This window comes from Gasterosteus aculeatus, chromosome 9 (genome assembly GCF_964276395.1).
Source record: "Gasterosteus aculeatus chromosome 9, fGasAcu3.hap1.1, whole genome shotgun sequence".
Taxonomy (NCBI): domain Eukaryota; kingdom Metazoa; phylum Chordata; class Actinopteri; order Perciformes; family Gasterosteidae; genus Gasterosteus; species Gasterosteus aculeatus.
The window spans coordinates 17,084,272-17,105,462 of NC_135696.1; the positions used below are offsets into that span (position 1 = coordinate 17,084,272).

At 43.6% G+C, this 21,191-nt stretch overlaps 1 protein-coding gene across 1 annotated transcript in view; it reads right to left on the reverse strand.

Moving 5' to 3' along the window:
• nr3c2 (nuclear receptor subfamily 3, group C, member 2) overlaps positions 1–8,017 on the reverse strand; it is a 55,950-nt gene extending 47,933 nt beyond the window's left edge. Inside the window, exons 1-2 of the mRNA XM_040186775.2 lie at positions 7,374–8,017; positions 4,236–6,065 (exon numbers count right to left, since the gene is read on the reverse strand). Of these exons, the coding sequence (XP_040042709.2) occupies positions 4,236–6,046 (1,811 nt within the window). The 5' untranslated portion in view covers positions 6,047–6,065; positions 7,374–8,017. The remainder of the gene's footprint in view (positions 1–4,235; positions 6,066–7,373) is intronic.
• Between the last annotated feature and the right edge of the window lie 13,174 nt (positions 8,018–21,191).

Genomic DNA, 21,191 nt, shown 5'->3' on the forward strand with positions numbered 1-21,191 from the left:
CTTCAGGGCTGTCCTTGGACATGAGAAATCCTATTACACAAAATATATATATTTTTAAAGGTCAATCAGTATAGAAGTAGTTTTCTTCCCTCCATGAGCCAGACGGTGTCAAGCTCCTCACTTTAGACTGATTCATGGGGTTGAAACCCTAAAGAACCTCTTGCGCTGACTGTCTTTATCCTCGTGCTCAATGGGAAAACATGGCTATTATCTGCTTGGGAGGACGAGTGGTTTTTCATCATTCTGTGTAGCACTAAAAGTATGACCTTAAGACAGCGTACACAGACGGCGATTTATTCTAGCGCTTGTCCCATAGTGCCATGACAACAGATTAGAGGACATTTTTGATGTTCATCAATATGTTTTATACACTTCTAATGAGACATATGGTTCACTGACAATTGTAATATCATGTCAATTTATACATGAGTGTAGCGGTTTCTACCTGTATCTTTGTTCACCAATTTTGATCAACCGCCTTAATTGAACTTAATTGTCTTTTTATGTGGAAAAATAACGTTTCCAGATTAAGAACATATGGAGGAACCATTGGAAGAGTACAATCGTTAGTACTTTTATGCTGTTAAAGGTAAATGTACAGTTTGCACCTGCTGTCTTTGCTTTAAATGATTGTACCAGCAAATGATTTTATTTATTTTGAGAATGACTGTTCACTAAGAACTGAGTTCAAGATTCAAGGTTCTTGCCGTCCACCGGCGCATTATTTTTATCGATGCACGGTCGGTAGTCGAATACATCAGTAACAGAAGAAATTGATTTTAGAGTGAACTCTCAAATTGACTTGCACTTGCTCATCTTATCAGGCCGACATATGAGTTATCAAGAGTTTCTGCAGATTCAAGAGAATAGGCTACTTGGCATTCATTAAATGCCGATAAATCAAGAGGGTTGAAGGCTGGAAAAAAATACATGAAGCTTTTTCAGTTTATATGATTTAAAATTAAATAATAATATGATGATGATGAAAGATATACAGTAACACTTAGTTAACACTTAACAAATATATAACGTAACATCCACAAAGCCCCAACACCTACACCTGTAACAACCCAAACCAGCAGCTGCCCGCTTTATAGTCAGGGACCCATAATGCACTGGGAGGCCCCTGTGCATGCCCGGTGTGGGGATTTAATTGGAGATTAGTATCCAGCGGTGTCTGAATTAATCAAATCATTTCCATCCATTAATTTAGCGGAGGAACATACAATTAAAGCCTTATTAGTTTGCTCTCAGGAGTATGCCTTTTCATCCCTCTGCAGAACATTGAGGGTTGGCCAGAGTCCAGAGCAAAGCATCCTCCCTGCTTGAATCTGGTGCCTCCTCATGACGGACACTCTGACGGTCGGGCTGCAAGCTTGGAAGCGAGGGAAATGTCGGCCTGTGGCTAAGTGCTACTTTTCCCCTTGTTTAAACGAAGAATACATTGTTGTTTTATGTTCTGAGTTTTTACCATTTGTCAGATTACGAAATTATTAGGTCACAGGGCTGACAAGTAATTCTATTTGGCAAACCATCGCTGTGAAAACCAGGATAAAAATACCCTAAATAGGGTGAAAAGAGATTTGGAGATTTAGACAGCGAGCAAACATAATCCAGCACACAAATGTAGGTCATCTAATGATCATTTACATATTTTAATATTTCATATGAATCTGACTTGCTTCATAATGGGCTTAAACCTTCAGTCCACACCACTTAAATAGTCTTCAAGAGAACAAATAAAGCAATGCATTTTTCTGTATTAAATAAATGTCATCCAATAATCACGTACAATTCACCATTCTGGACCTTGTTTGTTCAATTTAGCATTCATTTTAAATAAAACATTACATGAAAACGACAATTCTGGCAAGGGCGACTTATTTAGTTTCCCCCCTTTCTTCTCTCTTGTGAATCTAAGTCAAAAGGTTTTTGCACAAAGTAATCCAGACTGCTCAGATGAGCAGCCATATTTAATTAAAACCATTTACACAGGAATCCAAAGTGAGGAAAAAAAACGCGCCACGGGATTTTACACACTGTCATCCAAGGCTTCGGCGGATCAAAGGGTTTTAGTTGTGCTTTTTAATGGTTACTGAAGGGTTTTTTTTTGCCTATAATATATTGGGCCTTCGCACCACAGTGAGCCCAACAATCAGCAGGGCCACAGATTTCCTCCAGAGCATTTTTAGATTTCAGGCAGGAAATGCCTAAGTATAGCTGTCAATCAATACAATACTACCGGTGCAACAGGACACTGAAAATAGCCATCCATGTCTAAAAGAATGTGTATTCTCGCATTTCACCAAAGCCATTTCTGTTTCCAGGTAATGTCTGTGTATACAATTGTATGTATGTATGTATATGTGTGTTTGTGTCTATCTGCTCTTTCGCCTGGCTGGCTGGCTGCCATGTGGCCCAACTCTAGCTGTCATCCTGTCTGACATTAGGACTAAGGTGGATCTCATTATGACCCAGGTGGCAGTGATGCCGTCAACATCGCTTCGGCTCCTGCCATATGGGTTGCCTCCAAGGTAACGGGGCCGTATCGGTCTCCTCGGAGTTGGAAGTCTTGTGCGCGTGCACACACACACACACACACACACACACACATGGAGTATCTGCTCTCTAGGCGTGCGTGTACTGTATATATAAAGCTGAATAAACATGTCAACCAGAGCAGACCAATATAACCCTGATGATAAGATAATCAGGTAAAAACTAAGGGTTAGGTGCAGTGTGAATAAATACGGACACACAACATGATTACGATACATGTTTGCCACAGGAAATACAAAAGTGCAATGAGTGCAATCAATCTAACGTGGTTTTTATGTTTGAAAAGACAACCACCGATGTGCACTTTGCTACAGTAAATCAGTTTGCAGATGTACTAGAAAAGAAATTGATGTAACACCGATAAACCTTTTCCCAGTTCTTCCTCCAATCTGAGACTACAATCTGAAAGGCAGAAGCTGTAGAAAATCAAAACTAGACAACTGAACGTAGCACAGCAATCAGTGAGATCTGCACAGTCGGTTTTGACAAATTGAATCAAGAAAAGCTTTTGATTTAATAAATCTCAATCTTGAGATTCTGTGCAACATCAAGCCGGCCTGGAATGGTCACGGTCAAGTCACAGCAGTAGATAGCAGAGCCGCGTGCACCACATATCAGCATCAGGTAAAATACTGTACTTCTCTTACAGCAAGTGTCTGACTCTTATCAACAAAGCAGGAAGTCGCCTACGACTTTGGGTAGTGCTACTTTGTGCCAACTCATAAATAGTATGAATTTATAACATCACATGCATTAATACATGATAGATATGTCATTTAATGGTTAATAACACCAAGAGGCAGTTAATGCTGTTAAAATCCACATAAATCGTATACCCAGATTCCCTACACTGAAAACCTTTATTCTGATTTACGGCATCTTACTGTCATTATACTGCAGCATTTTCAACATTGTTATCATGGGTTTATTGGTCAGGATAATGGCTTTGATATTCACTGTTATTAATCTTGATGATAATTTATTTCCTTTGGCTTTATGTGCAACTGGGACACCACAACACACTGCAAGCACAACAACTGTGTCAAAGTTGCACTTTGCCAGATTGGCGCCAATTATAGATTTTTTTTCCTTTGGCCTGTTTGTTTTGTTACAGCCCCCACCCTCACAAAATAAACTATTTATTTCATCAGTTTGGCAACAAACGCATGTAATCAATCATTATATATGATGCTGCCAATGGCTTAGGGCCCATAAAAACAGATATGCGCATTAGACAAGGTCTTAGCTGGACCACTGGATAACAAACCAATAAACATTGTTGTTGTACATACACACAAGCCCCTGATCTGATAAGAGGTCAACTTTGCCTCTGTTTTACAGTAGACCACAGGGCAGTGTTAGCAGGGATGATGTTGTGATCACATGCTACTATAACAATGACCTGGACCCCGTCCTTTAATTCCTGTTCCCCCCGCCAGCATCCCGCTGCCTTTCCCAAGCCCCGCTGTTATTATTTAAGCACTGTTCAAAGCAAACGCCCTAAGTCCCTTGTGTAATACGAGCCTGACTGTAACAAACTAGTGTACGAGCAGAAGAAAGAAGAAAGAAAAACTCCTCTCTTGTAAAGCTGGACTTTTTAATACTTGTCACAACTTTTTCAAGCCAGAGGTGTGACGCGATAGATACACTCATAGAGGTGTCTCCATTGTCCTTACCTGCTCAAGCTGTCCGTGATGCAGTTCTGACCCAGGTATCCCTCGCCTCTGGCCGACAGTGAGCCCTGTGACATGCCTGGCCGAGATTTCCACGACTCCATTAACGCCGTTACGGGCGAAATTAGATTCAATAAAGGGTTGGACTGGTCCCTCACATCGTGCCGCGTGAAAGACATTGTTCCTTGCGCTCCAATCTGGTAATGGAATGAATGCCCGCCGGAATTAACTCCAACAATGGCCGACGCGGGCATGCTGTTATTCTCTTGGTAATAGCTGCCATCGGGGGTCTCCTGCTTAACCCCTTTAGACAGGACATTGTTGGAGAACACATCGGGATCGTAGGTCCCATTCATAGAGGGGATAGGGGGTCCTAAGATACCAGAAAGACTGTATTCATCAATGTTATTCCTCAGGGACAGGTAGGTTGTCTCGGATGCAGGGTAGAGACTATGGGATGGCGAGTGCTCACCATACGGCTGTTGGTTCATACATCCCTCATCTTGGTTTGGCTCGCTCTTGATCTGTGTGATGAAAGGTGTGCTACTCCCACTACATTTGGAGCTGCCTAAACACATGCTCCTGAAGTCCGTTCCAGGCTCGTTCTTAATGTACTTAACCATGCCCATCTGGTCTAAGCCGACGTTGAACACCTCCCCGTCTACCATCTCTACTTTAGGGAATTCAAAGTTCTTGAAGTCCGCGTCTCTGGTCCGACCTGCCGCTTCTGGGCTGTTGGTGTCATTCTGCACCAAACCCAGTCCGCTGGCGGGACTGCACAGCGGAAAGCCACCTGAGGGGGGGTTCTGTGGGCTGCTGACAGCCATAGCGCCCCCTTTGGCCGGACTGGAGACGGAGGGCCTTGCTGTGATGCCGTTGTTGGCAGTGCTGGTGCAGCAGCCACCCGTGGGGCTCGACACAGATGACCTAATGTTACAGGTGGTGCTGCAGGACGGAGGCGATCTCACGCTGCTCATACTCCGGGGGCTGGACAAGGGTGACCTCATGACGTTGAGCGGGCTGGTGAGAGGCGGCGAGCCCACCGTGCTGGACTCCACGGGGCTACATGTGGCTGAATTCCTGCGCTTGATGTTGGCCAGAGCTGCAGCACAGGGCGTCTGGCTGACGGGACTGCAGGCGGACGAGCACACCAGTCCGAAACACGTGGGGGGACTGGTGGTCGACGACACCATGTTGTTGCTGCCCCCCGGGCTGGAGATGGCGCTGGACGTCTGGGGGCTGCAGGACAGAGATGAGGCCAACATTGAGGCCGAACTAACCGGAGTCCCAGTGGTGCGTTCTCTGGGAGTGGTGCTGGGCTGCTGGAACCCGAATGGCTTTAACTTGGGGCTTTTCGTGGATCCACACTGGGCCTCCTCCAGGGCCCGTCCACACACGGCGTACATCTTCCCAGGGCTGCTACTGCCCCCATGCTGGCTAAAGGCAAAGTCTGCCTCCCTGGCAGCATTCATATACAGCCCCATAGACTCAGCCACGGTCTTGGATAGCTCTTTGGAGTCCATATCCTGCTTATGACAATGAAGGGAGTTGTTGTTGAAGTGCGGGAGAACAAACGCCTGGTTCTGGCCGAGCCGAAGCACCGGCTGCTCCTGCTTCTTCGTATTGGTTTCTTTGCAGTCGGCGGCCGGGCTTCCGGCGGCGCAGCTGACGTTGACTATGTCCATCAGGATATCGCCGCTAGTCAGACTTGAATCCTCCGTGCTGCAGCAGTTCTCCATGGTGATGGGGACTTGCGGCCATCTGTTCTCTGTGTCACTTCCATCAAAGAAACTTTGGTATCTTTTGGTCTCCATAGCTGGCTCATCGATTCGCCTGCAAAATGGAGAAGAAAATGAAAATGAATGCACACAAGTCATTGGTTTAATAACAATTGTTAAGCAATCGGTTGTATTAAGGGTAAGTACCTTCAGGCAATTATTACAATTATTCTATCTACAAAAAAAAATCCACATAGGATTTAGAAGAAAATCCGAAAAAGACCAAAGCAACTTTCACACCTCCTCATCACCGCACCACAGGGGAGGTGCAGTCTGATAACTTAACAAGGACCCACCCCGCGAAGGGTTAATGTGCCCACGTGACGTAGCCCGTGCCGTTCCTTTAAACGCCCACCTCGGCTGCGCCTCTATTGGACGCCAGCGTCATCGGGCCCCTTCACGGGTTGGTTCGGAAAGCTGTCACTCAATAGTTACTGATCCTGCAGCCACAACATAGCTGCGACATAACTTCAGGTGTTGCCTCAGCAGCAGAAGAAGCTCCGTCGTGTGCAACATTTGCGACAGCAAACGCTGGCAAACCATTAGAAACTTGAGGGAGCAGCAGGTTGCAGATATGAGGCGTTGCTTTAGGTGCTATATTCCCTTATAATATTCCCCTTTTCAGGGGGTTGCCAGCTCTGTGACGGGCTCACAGTTGTGGAGCAGCCATCGCATCTGAGTAAAAGTTAAATCAGGCTGCCTGCTAAATGTCCCATATGCACATTGTGTGCAGGTCCGTGAATAAAATTTAAAAAAATAAGAAAGAAAAATGTCAGAGAGCTAATTCCTCCCATTTGTTCCAGCCGTGATGTTCCTGTCTCTGTAGGACATGCAACTCTCTGCGTGTCTCTCCATTTTGCGTTTGCGCAGGTTAAATACTAAGTACCAAATACCGAGTTTTGCCGTATTGTAGCTTTTGAAGTTGGTATTAAAGTCGTTTCGTTGACAACTTTTTGGGCTGTAAATAGAAACCAAGTGCACAAAGAATAAAATATAAATTATTTGTTGGTAATAATTTGACATCACACTAAACGTCCTGCGCCCATGTTCCGATAACACGCTCACAGACGCGTAACATCTTTTATTGAAATAATTGCGCTTACTTGAATTGTCCACAAACTTATTGGCGACTTTTATAAAAAAAAAGGAGCCCCGGACGCGGAGCTAACGGTCCCGGCGCGAAGTTATCAGACGTCTCCCCCTGCGCAGCAAATGGACCGCGGATGCGAGTGTTACCCGACACACAAGCAGCGAGGAGCTTTCTTTCATTCTCAACCTCACGCCCGGCGCATATATCATAACAATAATATAAAATAAAAGATAAAAGATGTGCAGTCAGACACCGAGCTGCGTCCTTCCTTACCTTGATTACGACATTCGGAGTTGTCAGGTGGCCGTGTTGCTGGGCAGCGATAATCCAAAAAGGACCACGCAGAAAATAAAAAATAAAATAAAATAAAAAGAACAGCGAAAAGACACGCCAAGGCAAAGTCACTATAAACACACGCAACGAAACGTGCCGCGTCTACTCTGTCGGAACCATAGTTTGGTAGTTTTGACAGGCAGACACACCGGTGAAGTCTACTGCGTATTATCACTAGTAATCCTCCACAGCGAGCCGCTGCTCCCTGACAGGACTGAACGGAGGAGGAGGAGGGGAGGAGGGGAGGAGGTGGGTGGGTCGGACGACACCAGCGAGATGATCTCACATTATGGCCGCAACTATTTTTTTTTGTTTTTTTTAAGCGATGCTGGGCCCGAGATTTGAAGAAAAAAAAGGGGAGGAAAAAAAAAAAACAGTAATAAAAAAAACAAAACGGAGGAGTCGGTTTGACTTGGAAGTCAGAGAGCCGTCATTCTGCGCACATGGACCCTCCTACTGCAACGAGTGCAACGCGCACTCCGAGGAGGGCAGCCGAAAAGGGGCGGGGCCGCGGCGCAGGTAGACGGAGCCGCCTGGAAATAGGGCACCGCGTTCAGCGCAGTGCTGTCTGGGATAAAAGTCTCAGGACAACCGCGGGAGGCAATGTTTTCTTTTTTTCTTTTTTTTCTTTTTTACACCCCTCCCCCTCCCCGCCGCCCCCGCCCCTCTTCTGCAAGTTTGCTCGGTGCATCCGTCGGTATTGTTAAATGATCCGTATTCTTCCGCTCACCGCGCTTTGTAATGTAGTTGTTTTATCTTCTTGTTTCAAAGTGCCACCTCTGGAAAAAAAAAAAAAAAACGGTCCATCGCGCGAGGCTTGTGCACGTACGCTGACAAAGATAGATTGGGAAAAAGAGCTCTCGGCCCCGCTTTTATACTTCACGTGGATGTTTGGGTATAGAAGAGCCAGTAATATTGTCACAGAGAAACGAGGGTTCGAATGGCTCGGATGCTTCTCTGTAATCACAGCGGCTGCCTCCACTAGGTGGAGCAATATTTCTATGGCTGTTGGAAGAGCAGGTCTATTGAGATGTTAAGATATATCACCCTATTTCTCAAAACTATGGTGCAATTGCTTGTTTCCCCACGTCTAGTATTTAAACTGCAGTTGCCCTGGCTGCTGAACGATGCATCATAAAAAAGTTGACGTGTTGACAAATGTGTGAAGGGGGCTGCGACATAAGAAGGAAGTGGTTACAGTACATGTCGGTAGAGCTTTTCAATTCAGTTTTCACAACTGAAGCAATATAGTGTGTTGTTCAAATTTTGAACAATGCACCCATTGGAATCAGTAACCACTGCATATCAGTGACTCCATCACTTATCAATCCCGACTGTTTTTTATGTTATGCTTTACCGATATTTCACGGCATTGAAGATTTCAGGGTGGACTCCTTTAACTTCAGCCGCAGCCGATATTTCTGATTAAATCTCTGGAGTTGTTTGCCGAGTCACTTTCTGTCGCTGCATAACGCCGTGCATGTGGGGTTTATGCTGTGACACTGGAGCTCTATCTGGTTGTTTGAAACGTTTTCTATTTATTGCATATGTGGGGTCTGCAAAGCCGGCCTGTAGCGGCCGTTAATAAAGCGAGGCAGCGGTAGTTAGATTAGTCAAAGCCATCCAAGCAACACTGCCTACCTTCCTGATCTGCCTGTTAATCACCAGCTTTTAGAAGAAAAAAAACAGGAGAATTGAGATATAACCAATGTTACCCCCCCCCCTTTCCACGCAGCTCCCATTTGTCCATTGCACATAATGGGTGCCAGTCAAACACATCATGAGCAAATCTAATTTAGCCTTGCATCACAGATTTTCCCCAGTGGCAGAGACGCATGAAATTGCAGACTGACAGCGGAACACGGCCGACATGAAATCAGCAATAATTGCCTCCATCATTGGTAAAAATTTGAGGCAGCTCCATTGAGCCCACTGAGCTTTCAAGGACCATCGTTTTAGTCAAATCAATGATAATCAGACCAGCGCATAGGACCTAAAAATAGCTTTGTTTTTAGGGAGGGAGGTCCTTTTTTGGATGAGTGATTGCAATGATTAGGAGCAGGCTTCCACTCTTCCACTTCCAGGCCAAAGGCAAAACAGAGAGGTGCATGCTGCGCCTCTCGGGGACAGGTGAATTGGAGCACGTTAACTATGAAATAAAACACTCGTCAACTCAGCAGAGGACCCCGTCCGCGTTGTGTGTGTGTGTGGTAATTAGAGGTCGCTTTAATCAGGGAAGAAGTCTGTCGCCATCATCCTCCCTCGGTCACGCTTCCCTCTCAAGGCGGACTCGGTATCAAAGGTGGAGCGCCACTGACCAAGGGTCTGCATTTGCGCTTATCCGTGTGATGATCACTATAAAATGGGTTTATTTGCTGCAGTGAAGCATGTTCTAGTCATCGAGCATTATATGAAAACTGGTCTCATTCTGTGTGTCCAAAGGACTTTTGTACGGCAGATATATGCTAATATCTCTAGCACACAGACTGGATGGTGGTACTCTTCACCATGAAGGTCACATATGGTATATATTGAATTTTAACGAGGGTTGCTATAGCAACTAGCATGATTTGACATCTGAACTGGCTATAGAAAATGTTAACTCCTGCACTCATAAGTCGTTTGCAGGGATGGCAGGCAGCAAATGTAAAAGAGATCAAAATCTCTTTTGCGATAATGAATATTATTTTCAAAATAGTAATGCATCTAAATATTAACCTGGGTAATACCGCAGATTCCACCTGTTGAACTTAAGAAACTAGTGAAACATGGAATACAATAAATATAATATTACTGGTGTAAGGTCAATCGAATATATGCAAAGTCAAGTAACACAACCAGTTTGTAAGAATATAATTAATTCAATCTGGGGTTTAATCAATAACAGAATCCTTCAGTGTGAAAATGCACACACCAGATCAGGAAAATACAACAACGTTTTGTGTCGCTCATGAAACTCTGACGACATAGAAAAAGCTGCCTCGCAGTCCCACTTTTGACACAGATAGTTGTTCCCCTTAAGTTGCCCTACTACCTGAATGGCCCGTAGGGTTTGAACTCTGACTGACATACGTTCAGCTTGCCTCTCTGCAGAAAGCCTCTCGTGCCTCATGTACACCACATCGGGTTTGTTCATCCTACTTAAGCAATGACGATTGGAAACACATTGATGATTAAATGACATGTTTTTCCTCTGTGTAGTCAGAAATACATATTCAGTGGCAACACTGCGTATAGGCTGCAGCCTGGCTTCGGATCACATTATTAACATGCAGACAATTATCACTAAATAACGTGTTGTTCAACAAAACTGTGTCAAGTACATTATTAATTGATCTTCCAGGGGTCTACCTTTGAATAGTTTCACCAACCTGCAGCACCTTAAGGTAGTCTGATCTTAAAAACAATGCAACAACGAATTATTGTACAATTCACTATGATTGGCAACAGAATCGTCTTAGTCTTCACTAGGCTTGAGTTTGGTTGGCTAAGCTTAACTAGATGGATTAAAACTATAAAATCACTGCAGATGTTTGAGAACAGCTGTTTCTTAAACTATGGAATTTATTTTAAAGCTCATAACTGGTTAGGGCAGCTTTGATATTTTATATCTGTTTGCAGCTGCTGTGCAATATTTTGCATATTTAGCAGCTATAGATTCACCTTTTTGTTAACAATATTTTTCCTCCCAAAAACAATCTGCTTTCGTTTCTATTATAGACACAACGACGTCATCAAATGCATCTGTAGAAATTAACCAATGGAGATATTGTTTCTCCAACTTCGGGGCAGTGCAGCAAGCTGCTAAGACCAATATGCATCACATGTGTGCAAACAGTTCCCTATTTACAGATCCAGGTGACACAGAGGATCATTAGTGTTCATTAGAGTCGTGCATATGGCCACATGACAAGTCCAAAGTAGTTGTGAGCATTCTGGCTCCTTAAAGGGAACCGGATGTTAATTTGGCCTGTGGACTCATCTTCTCGTTCTCCCTCTCCCTCTCTCTCTTTCTCTCTCTGCTTGTGTATGTGTCTGGCAGCACTTTGGGGTGCTTCATGCCGCTTCCACCTGTCTCATGGCGCTGGAAGGCAATGATATTTGGGCCCTTAGATAAAAATAACTGCTATTAAGTATAAGTAGCGTTACAGAGAATATTCACTCTCCTTTTAGCTCTAATCTCCACCCACTCAAAAGCACAAGTAATATCCTGGCCTTTATTTGCTTATTGCTCCACTCTGCTCACTAGCGCATTGCTAACTTTGTCCGTGCAGTTCGGTGCAGATAACAGCTGCTTCTACAAACAAAGTTCATGAAAGAGATAAGAGTTAACCAAAACAGTAAAGTTGCAAGCTGAAAAATCCCAAAACCCTGCGTGAAGTTGAGAACTGCAGAGCTGAGTGATCATCTGTTTGTGGATTTGTCACCACACGGGACCACGTTAACACTTCTCACTCTGCCCGCCATGTAACGTAGCAGTACAGTAGAAAAAAAGGGGCTAGACAACAGGATGGGAGAGGATTTTCTAAAAAAACAACCTTTACGCTTACACTGTGTCTGACTGTGTGTCATTTTCAAAGGTTACCTTCTGCTCCTCCTGCTGTCACATATGATTCACAAATCCACATCTACTTTCTACATTCTTTTTATTTTTACATATACAGACAGTTTAATCTAGTCTGGGTTTTACAGAATGTATTTTAGTGTAAATCCGTGTGTTGCTGGTTTAATTTTGATCATTGTATGTGTGCAGCATACGGACATGGAGGTCTGTGCTGACAATCTGTGAAAACATACTGTGGCCTTTTTTTCAAACCCTTTTCTTGCGCTGCTTTTTCCATGCGACCTTTGGTCGTGCAGACTGGTGAAAGTGTTTACAGTACATACACGATTAAGTGGATATTTTAAAACACTCGTCTAGTGTCTCTGCTTCTTTTCCTTTTGGATTCAGGTACAATTTTACAGCAATTAACTCACTACCAATATAGATTAATCAAGAAAATAATTAAACACGTAACACAAAACTTATCATCACGGCGGTTAGAAGCATGTAAAAACATATGATGTACAGTGTGAAAAAAGGAAATATAAATCAATAAATGAAGGAAAAGAAAGTTACGGTGCTGACCATGTAATTACAGCTTTGCTGGGTCGAGTCTGAAGGTGGCGCTTCCCTCCGTCCTCCCCTCTAAACTAATTTCCTGTTATCCTGCTGCTCTCCGATATCAAAATGATGGCAACTAAAAAAAAATCCATTGTGTTGGTGGAAATGTTAAGATTGAAAAAGACAACAACCTCTTCTCATCATCACTCTCAGGTGTCTGCCAGCCCTCTGCGGCCTCCGTTTCCCGATGCACCCACTGACCCTCAGCCCGGCAGGGAGGGACCATTCGCTTTGGAGAACAGCTGAAGCCGCGGTGCAAACGTGTAAAGGGTCCAAAAGGACCCCTATTAAGCCCTGAAATAGCTCAATAGTACACTTTGCGGGGAAAGCAACAATCACAACACGTCTGTACCAATTAAAAATACAGGAACACTGCACACTATTCATAGTTTGTCTCAAATGGTAAACATTTTTTCCTTGTGTTTTTTAACGAATGAACCATTCTAGTACATTCCTTTGAAGCTGGTGGAAGATCAAAGCTAATCACGATTGTAGTGGCGGGAAAAAGGCTTTATAAGAAATTAACAATATCTCAACCTGATTTCAACAACGAAAAACGGGATGTCAAGTCAGTTTCCCTGCGTCTCGCCGCCAACTGCTCGGATTGTGATCATTTGCAACTGAGGCTGTTAAAAACCTCAAGAAATGAGCAACCAGCTGTCATCGAGGTTTCGTGCACTGATGAAGCTGCATGTCACATGAATTATGCCAGATACGGGTGGGCTGTGTTTTCTGGAGTCTCAGTTCATCTATTTGTAATACGGAAGCAACAGCGAGGTTTTCTGCTAACTGAAAAGCAAATGTTTATGTTATGCATGACTGGATATACTGTAAGCGCTTTCCAGTACAATGCAATGATTTATAAATAGCACTGTAGCCTTCTGGGAGCTACTGTGGACCCACAGCTGTTTAGAATCATGCAGCCATACATCCTTGTTAAACATTAACTCCTTCATCCTTTTTCCATCTGTGGTGGCAAACGACTCGCCAAAAGTCAACCTCGTTCTGACTTTAACAAAGTTCTCTTGCTATTTCCATTTCCATGCTGTTTTTATGCTACTTATACTTATTGTACTTACGCTGCCGCTCACTTTCCTTCTCTTATCTCCACTGGGCTGCACCTGGCTTTGGCTTTAGGGTTCCTGGGTATTATTAAGACATCAGTGTCAGTTTCTATTCAGTATTTGTGTGCATTCGGTTTATTAATTACATCAGCTGGTACGAACTCAGAGCACTTGGTGAAAAATATCAAAAGCTGACGCCTGTGTCATGATTAATTTCACAGTGAACAGTCTCTGCGATGTCAGTGGTAATTAGGCATCACCCATTGCATAACACACCATGTGTCAGGGTGGGTGGCATGTGTGTGTGCGTGTGTTCCTGCACGTATGTGTGTGTCTATGTGTAAGTGTGTGTGTGTGTGAGTGAGAGAGAAAGCGAGAGGAAGGGAGAAAGAGATAGAAAGAGAGATATGGCTTCGACTTCCGTAGCTGCGATACACTGATAGGAAGTTTTGATTACAACTGATTCTTGCACTGTTGTAATATTATAAGCAGACAGACTATATACATACATTATGTAGCACCTATGTATGTCATTTTAATTAAAACTCTGTATGAGAGGCTGCGCTTACAGCTAATGGGGGTCTGAATAAAAGAAAACACACATCAATGGAAGCCTGTATGGCGGCCCAAATGTTTTCTATAGGTGGAAAAATCCAACGCTGCACTTTATCCAGCATGAGCACTGACCTACATAATATTCTGCTTTATTTATTAAACTGTTTGAATATGCATCCACTTCATTTAGACTGAATCCATGGAGCATTAGTGTCCCGTAGCCGTATTAAATCTTTATTTTTTCCAGGTTACACACATGTAATTTTCAGCAGTGACCTGCAGTGTGCCTGCAACCACTTTGCTCACAACAAAAACTACAAACGGGTTTATTAATCCCGCAATTTTTCTTTTTTTTTTTTTCCTCTTTTTTTTTTCTTCCAAAAACAAACAATGGCCCTTAACACTCAAATTAACACAGATTGGGATTTGATTTGCTGTGCAGCCAGATGGCTTGCTCACTCACTCTCTGGCGGGCTGGCAGTGCAGCTGAGGACGAAGGCGCTTCCACAGCGGATTTGAAAGAATCTAGGCCAGAGAGAGTGGGGCTGCTCTCTCCGAGACTAGCCGCCAGTGCTGTCATGTTTTAGTGCACATTTTCTATTTGAGGAAGTAGACGCTACATAGAGAGATGTGCTGTGTGTGTGTGTGTGTGTGTGTGTGTGTGTGTGTGTGTGTGTGTGTGTGGTTGTGTGCAGTGCCTGGAAGCGGAGGAATGCCTTGATAGAAATAAAGGGAAGGGGGACTCATCTTAGAGCTGTGTAAACAAGCTTGAGGAGAAAATAAATTCCTTTCTGCATTTTTCTCCTGTCCACCTACAGTATGTGCACACACCATTGTAGATTCTGAGTGATGCTCGGGGAAGTCAACAATATTCAAATAACTCAGGGTGACGGATAAAATGAATACATCTGGTAAGTGCAACACCAAATGGGGCGAAAATAGTTGACAGAATCCTGATATATAGACAAAGTTCGATACTGTGTGAAATTTAATGTGCATGAGATTGATGTTTGAGACGCCGCACTGCAAGTAAAGTATGCATCAATGTGCAGCAACTCAGGCACTGGTGTAAAGATCAGCACTTTCATAAACACTGTATTGCAGATATTCAAATGCAACTTTTAGAGCCAGTCATTATTCAAAAGCTTAGCATCCATCTGGAAAGTGGCAAACTTGGCTGTTTTCCTGGTGTTGCTGTGGAGAGAAACTGGGTCTGTGTGAAATTGCAGGACTCCTGATACTTTAGCTGAGGTGTAAATTTGTCTGGCTTTGATGATCATTTTCTTCACAGTCTGGCAACTGCCAACGAGGAAGGGTTAAAGTTGTCAAAAGACTCAGAAACTTTTCAGGTCGTGAACACGAGTCTTCAGCAAGTGATTGTAAAAGAGACACTTTCACAGGAAAAAGGAAGGCGAGATTAGTGGAAGTAATATCGTGCTTGCCCTGCAAACTGCAGACTGCTGAACAAATGTAATGATTTGGACTATTTGACCATCACACGTCCCCTGATATCAGACAAAATGATTTCACCAAAAAGCAGCCATGAGTGGATTTCAATTTCGTTCAACATCTTTCCTGGAGGTTTGACGTCAGAAAGTCAAAGTAATATAGTTTTTGTTGAACAGCAGATGACGTAGATCACAATTATTCTCGTTATTAGTAATACTGATTAATTGCCTCATGTAATGTATTATAATTTCAGAATGAAATACTGATCACTGAGTCATAGAGTCCATTATGATGTCTTGTAGTTGCACAGTGATAAACACACATGTGACTTTAAAAATGAGATAGTTCTGGAATAAATGAAACATACAAAAGACAATTCAATGAATTAGAGTTATGGACACTACAGGATTAGGGTGAAACGTCGGAGGAAAGACAACATCCTACAGTCAAATCAAACCCTGTCCTTTGTGAGGTTTTTGTCATCTGCAGAGAATATTTCTACAACGTCGATGAGCCTCAATAACCAAAGAACAGAGCAGGCTCCACAGCCGATTCGCATTAATTACAAACTGGCAAAGTTGTTAATATAACTCTGCACTCCAAGCCAGGAGTCTGTGTGAATGGCCTGAGGTGCCAGACAACACCTTCTGCTTCGATCGATGGCCATCAGCATGCACACCCACTTGCACAAGCAAGGCTGCTCTGCTAAATATACACACCAGCCTCTACGGCCTGAGAGGAATCTCCTCTTACAGACTAACTTTTGTTTTTTTATTTTTCTATTCTTCTGCAACCTAATTATCTCTTTGTGTTGAGAGCTCAAGATGTGCTTCCAGCATCTCAGAGGAATTTTGCTTATTTTTAAGATCCAAATCAAGACAAAGTAAACGGCGTACGTTCCGCACTACAAAGTAACACATGCGAGCTCTGATGCGGGTTTGTTTTTTTTAAGCAAATGCAATGGTGATGCAGAGGATGAATTAGGAACATACGTCTGTTCTGAATGTGAAACAACAAGCACGATTGAATCGGGGTTATCTGTAACGAGTAAACACCAAACACAGAACGAGGCTACTGTATAGGCCCTGCGAGGCGGCAGGCGGCTGTTTTGTTGTTTCACGTTAAGTGAGGAGAAGTGGTTGTTAGGCTATAAAACCGTTCATTAGCTGACCACATCGCATGAGCGTCCCTTTTTGCGCGGTGTCTCAAAGAGCACGTTGGCAGTCTGTGAATACTATAAATACTATTGAAGGTTAACTAAAAAAAAAACAAGCTTGCGGTGGTTTCATCCCTTTCACTTGGGACGAATTGACCACCATCCTGGATCCGTTGACATGCGAGGTCTGGAACGTACCGGATCGCTGTCGCTGATCCTTTGGTTTGCTGGTGAAGACCAGCTGACAGAGCTAGCGAGTAGACCTACAAGGTTGTTTCAACGGCAGGTCTGGGACATGTGTCTTGGCGAGGGACGGGTGAGAAGATCAACCGTTCATGTCTGTACGCTGAATATGAGAATTCAGATGTGACCTTAGCTTAGTAAAAACCACATTAAGAAGGAGGACGCAGCAAACTGTTCTCCATCAAAACTTTAGAAAATAATTCACAGCTGAGCATGTGATATCTTGTTTTTAGTCTTCTGAGGGGCTGAAGGCAGCGACTCCTGACAGCCTTTTGATCGACGTGACGACGGCAGGCAAACAATGGATTTTGTTGGTTTGATGGTTTTCGGTATTTAGACTAAACAAAGAGGCCTATTTCCCAAAATTAGAACCACTGCCTATTATACTATTGTGCATTTATCTGACAATAGAAAGTACTAACATTTCAATTGTCTTCATTGAATTTATTTTTTATTGCCATGTGGCGATTTAGGTTGTCTAACGAACCCTGTCTTCTCTTTAAACACAGACTTTCTTTTATCTAATGGTTACTGTGCATATTGACAGAGCACCATGCTTTAAAAGCGTGTTATCTGAGGATTAGAAAACCCTGGCACCTCTACTTTTATTAAGTATTATTCTTAAAACCCGAGAACAATCTGCCGGGCTTGTTTGCCATAAAAAACAAAGCAAAGAAGGTCCCTTTGAAAAACATTTACCCTTTCATTCCCTCAACTGTACGAAACTGTGCATTGGCAGAGCCAGAGAGACGGGAGAGGATGAGTACTGTACTTTCATGTGAATTGTTATGTGGGGGAAATCCGCAGAGGACTCGGTATAGGTGTCGATGCCGATATGCGAGCAGCGAACACGTTTTTCATTCCGTGGAGGAACAAAATAAAAAATAAAAAAAGTTTCCAAAGTAGAGAAGCCGTAGCTCAGTAACTGTGGATTCAACTTTGAGAGGAAAAACTGCAGGTGTCTGTTAACAAACATAATTCAAGGGGTCGTCCCAGAGTCGTGTTCCCGGTGAGTCAGGTGCAGAGTAACAGAGTCACCAGTCAGCCGCTCCAAGAGTGGGAGTTGTAATTTACTTAAAGGTTAAAGGTTCCATATTGTGTCCAAAATGATCCTGAACATCACAGGGTGCCGTGCTACTTTCCAAACAGAATAGGGTCACATCAGTTATGTAGAATAACATTACATTACTTATTCGGTATGCCAAGAAAAAAAAGGAAAGTTACTGAAAACCTCTGTAATTATATACAATTATATCCCAACTTAAAGTTTTTTGATACAGATACAGTGTGTTGGACTTTAAAGACCTACTTTAAAATAGGTTTTTAAATATTTAGCAGACGAGCAGAAGCGAGGGGAGTAAATATATTATTTAACCTTTATCAGTTCGTACAGCCGTGACAGTACGATACCCAGGCAGAATGCATTCACATAAGCTGTCAATCAAATGTTCTCCTCATTTTTCAACATGCAAATACAGGACACTGTTCAGACTGGCTTAATAAGGGCTCAGTGCAAACAGCCTCACACAGTTACAGTGAAATTAGAATCGTCATTAGAGAGTTGCAGATTTATAACGGTCTCACAGCCAGACTTTCCAGTGATCATGGCAGCATAGAATACAACTTTTTCTTTTGTCCCCTGCTTCAAATCATCAAATCTTATTTTACAGCCCGAAGGCGTGTGTTTAGCAACACCAACAGCACTGACAGAATAATGGATAATTAAATCCTAAACACGGCTTCTCAATGCCACGTTCTCTATTGTGTTCTTGGTGCGAAGCCAAGATGATTGCGATGAGACACAGAAAAGGGCAAATAGGACTGAACTGCAAAAACATCATTGGCCTGTTTGTGCTTTAATATTAACTCAATATCTTTTGTGAATCAGACCTTGAGACGAGGCAGATGGCGGTCGCGAGTGACGCACAAGTGATGCTGCTGCCAGCGGCAGCAATCCTTTTTTATTGTGAAATTTCCACATCATTATAAAGTCTATTAGTAATTATAGAATTCTCCCAATTGTCAATGTCAGTTTTCATTGTAACAATTTCCTACCACAGAAATAGTTCCTGTCCTTGAACGAGAGGAAGCTCTTGACTTTTTATAATGTAGTTTTTCAATGACAAATTCCATCCAACTTTCCAATTTTAAAATCCAAATACATTGGGAGGTTCACCTATTACCCTTTTGCAGTTTTAAAGGCGCAGTAAAATATTGAAAATCTAATACCTTCTTGATGTTCTTCATTAAAACCTCCTCTTGTGCCGTATTATTTTGTGCATCCTCGGTCCAGGAGCATATTGCTACATGAATAATCTCTTTGATTACCTGTGTAGGAGGGACGTTTACAGTAAGGAGCAACGTGGGAACAGGATTTATTGTTCCCTATGCCCCCCAATGACATTACCTGAAGATGATGATGACAGTCATAAATTGGTCCTGATGGCCCACAACAGATAAAACCTGCAAGGGATTTGTTTTGCTGGCCCACGAAGGCTTGCTTGATAAACAATTTAATCGCTTTCAATTAGACCATTGCGATGTGACTTCTGTGATAAAATAGTACAGCAAATTGCGTCAAATGCCTTTTTTCCCAAACGCTAGCTGCTCCTCGTTGAATGCGCTTTTTTCGGGAGTTAATATTCATCGAGTACCCCCCCACACTCAACTGTGTTGTTTTCCGGCCTGACGCTCTCCATCTCCAGTGGAGGAATCAGTCCTCATCTACACCGTCAACCTGGCACATGTTGCATTTACCGCGCATTCATCTCACTCAGCTTCACATCACACTCTCTCCAGTTGTCCTTTGGGTAAACAAGCCGAAATGTGCTGTGGCAGCATTCGAAATTTCCAATGGCTCGGAATCAGTGTTGCAAAATTAGGAGCTTCACCGCGTGCACCAAACTCAATATCGCAGCATCCCAGCAAGACCTTCTTTCAAAGTTTCTCTCAATGCTCCTGAGCTAACCTTTTGATAAGCCCTGGGGACGGTGTAAATTAAAGGCATTAAATCTTGATTTCGGTGGTGCGTGAGGACGCTCATGGAGACATCCCCCTTCACAGCCCGGTGGTCAGGGTGGAGGTGTGTGGTGGTCAGGGCAGACAGGTCATCCCACATCGGTGAGTGATGGCTTTCATCAAGGGGCCCGCGGGCTCGCTGGGGAAATGTACACGGAGACCGCTGCCAAAGGAGCCGATATTTATCTGCCGGCAGCAACCTCCAGCCACAACGCGGGCAGAGCGAAGGCCAAAAAAGGTGGGGAGTTCCGCCAGGAACGCCACGAAAGAGTGGTCACTTATTTTTTGGAAAGCTGTTATTCAATAACTCCTGCACGCAATGTACACATTTTTCTGATGCCGGCAGATGCAACGTGGAAAACGGGACCTAATTGTAAGTGCTATTGTCGGCTCATAAATGTGTATTTGTACAGCATGCCCCCCCCCCCCCCAGCAGCCCCTCGCTGCCCTAATTCAATAGCAAATGGAGACATCCCGAGATTGAAATGAAGCAGATTAGCGAAGGCACAGCTGATTTTAAAGCGCTGATTGAAGGAGATGTGCCGTTCTCGCTCTAGGATCTATTCCCACACTGCGGACCCGCCTCAGCTCGGCCCGCCATTAATATCCCACGAGGCGCCGGGCGCGCTGCTGGCGAGGAGCCAGGTTCCCAGTTATCTTTCTTAAACAATTTTACAGGCTATTTCACGAGGGGGGAACTCGCTCGACGTGCCTCTCAGCACCTCTGTGGCTGCAGTCCGGTCCAAGTGACTAATGGGGACCACATCGATCCAGTATTGAGCGAGAACGCATCAGCAGCAAGACGCGCTGCAGTGTAAACGTACACCGTCAATGTACATCCACTCAATTCCTGTTTTGGCCATTTGAAAGGCTCTGATTGTTATTATAAGAGTTTATTGTTGCGTGATCCGAGACGCTGGTTGGAGGTTAGAATGATGCGTTGCAGCACAGAAAGCAGAGCTAAGTGTTATCCTGAGCAAAGATTCAATATTTTGGCGGAATATTTCGCCGATTTAGAGAATGTGGATGCCACTTCACTTTGAGCGAAACATGGTTCGACGCAATAAAAAAGAGACGACTGCTATTTTTGTCCCTCAATACCGACCTTG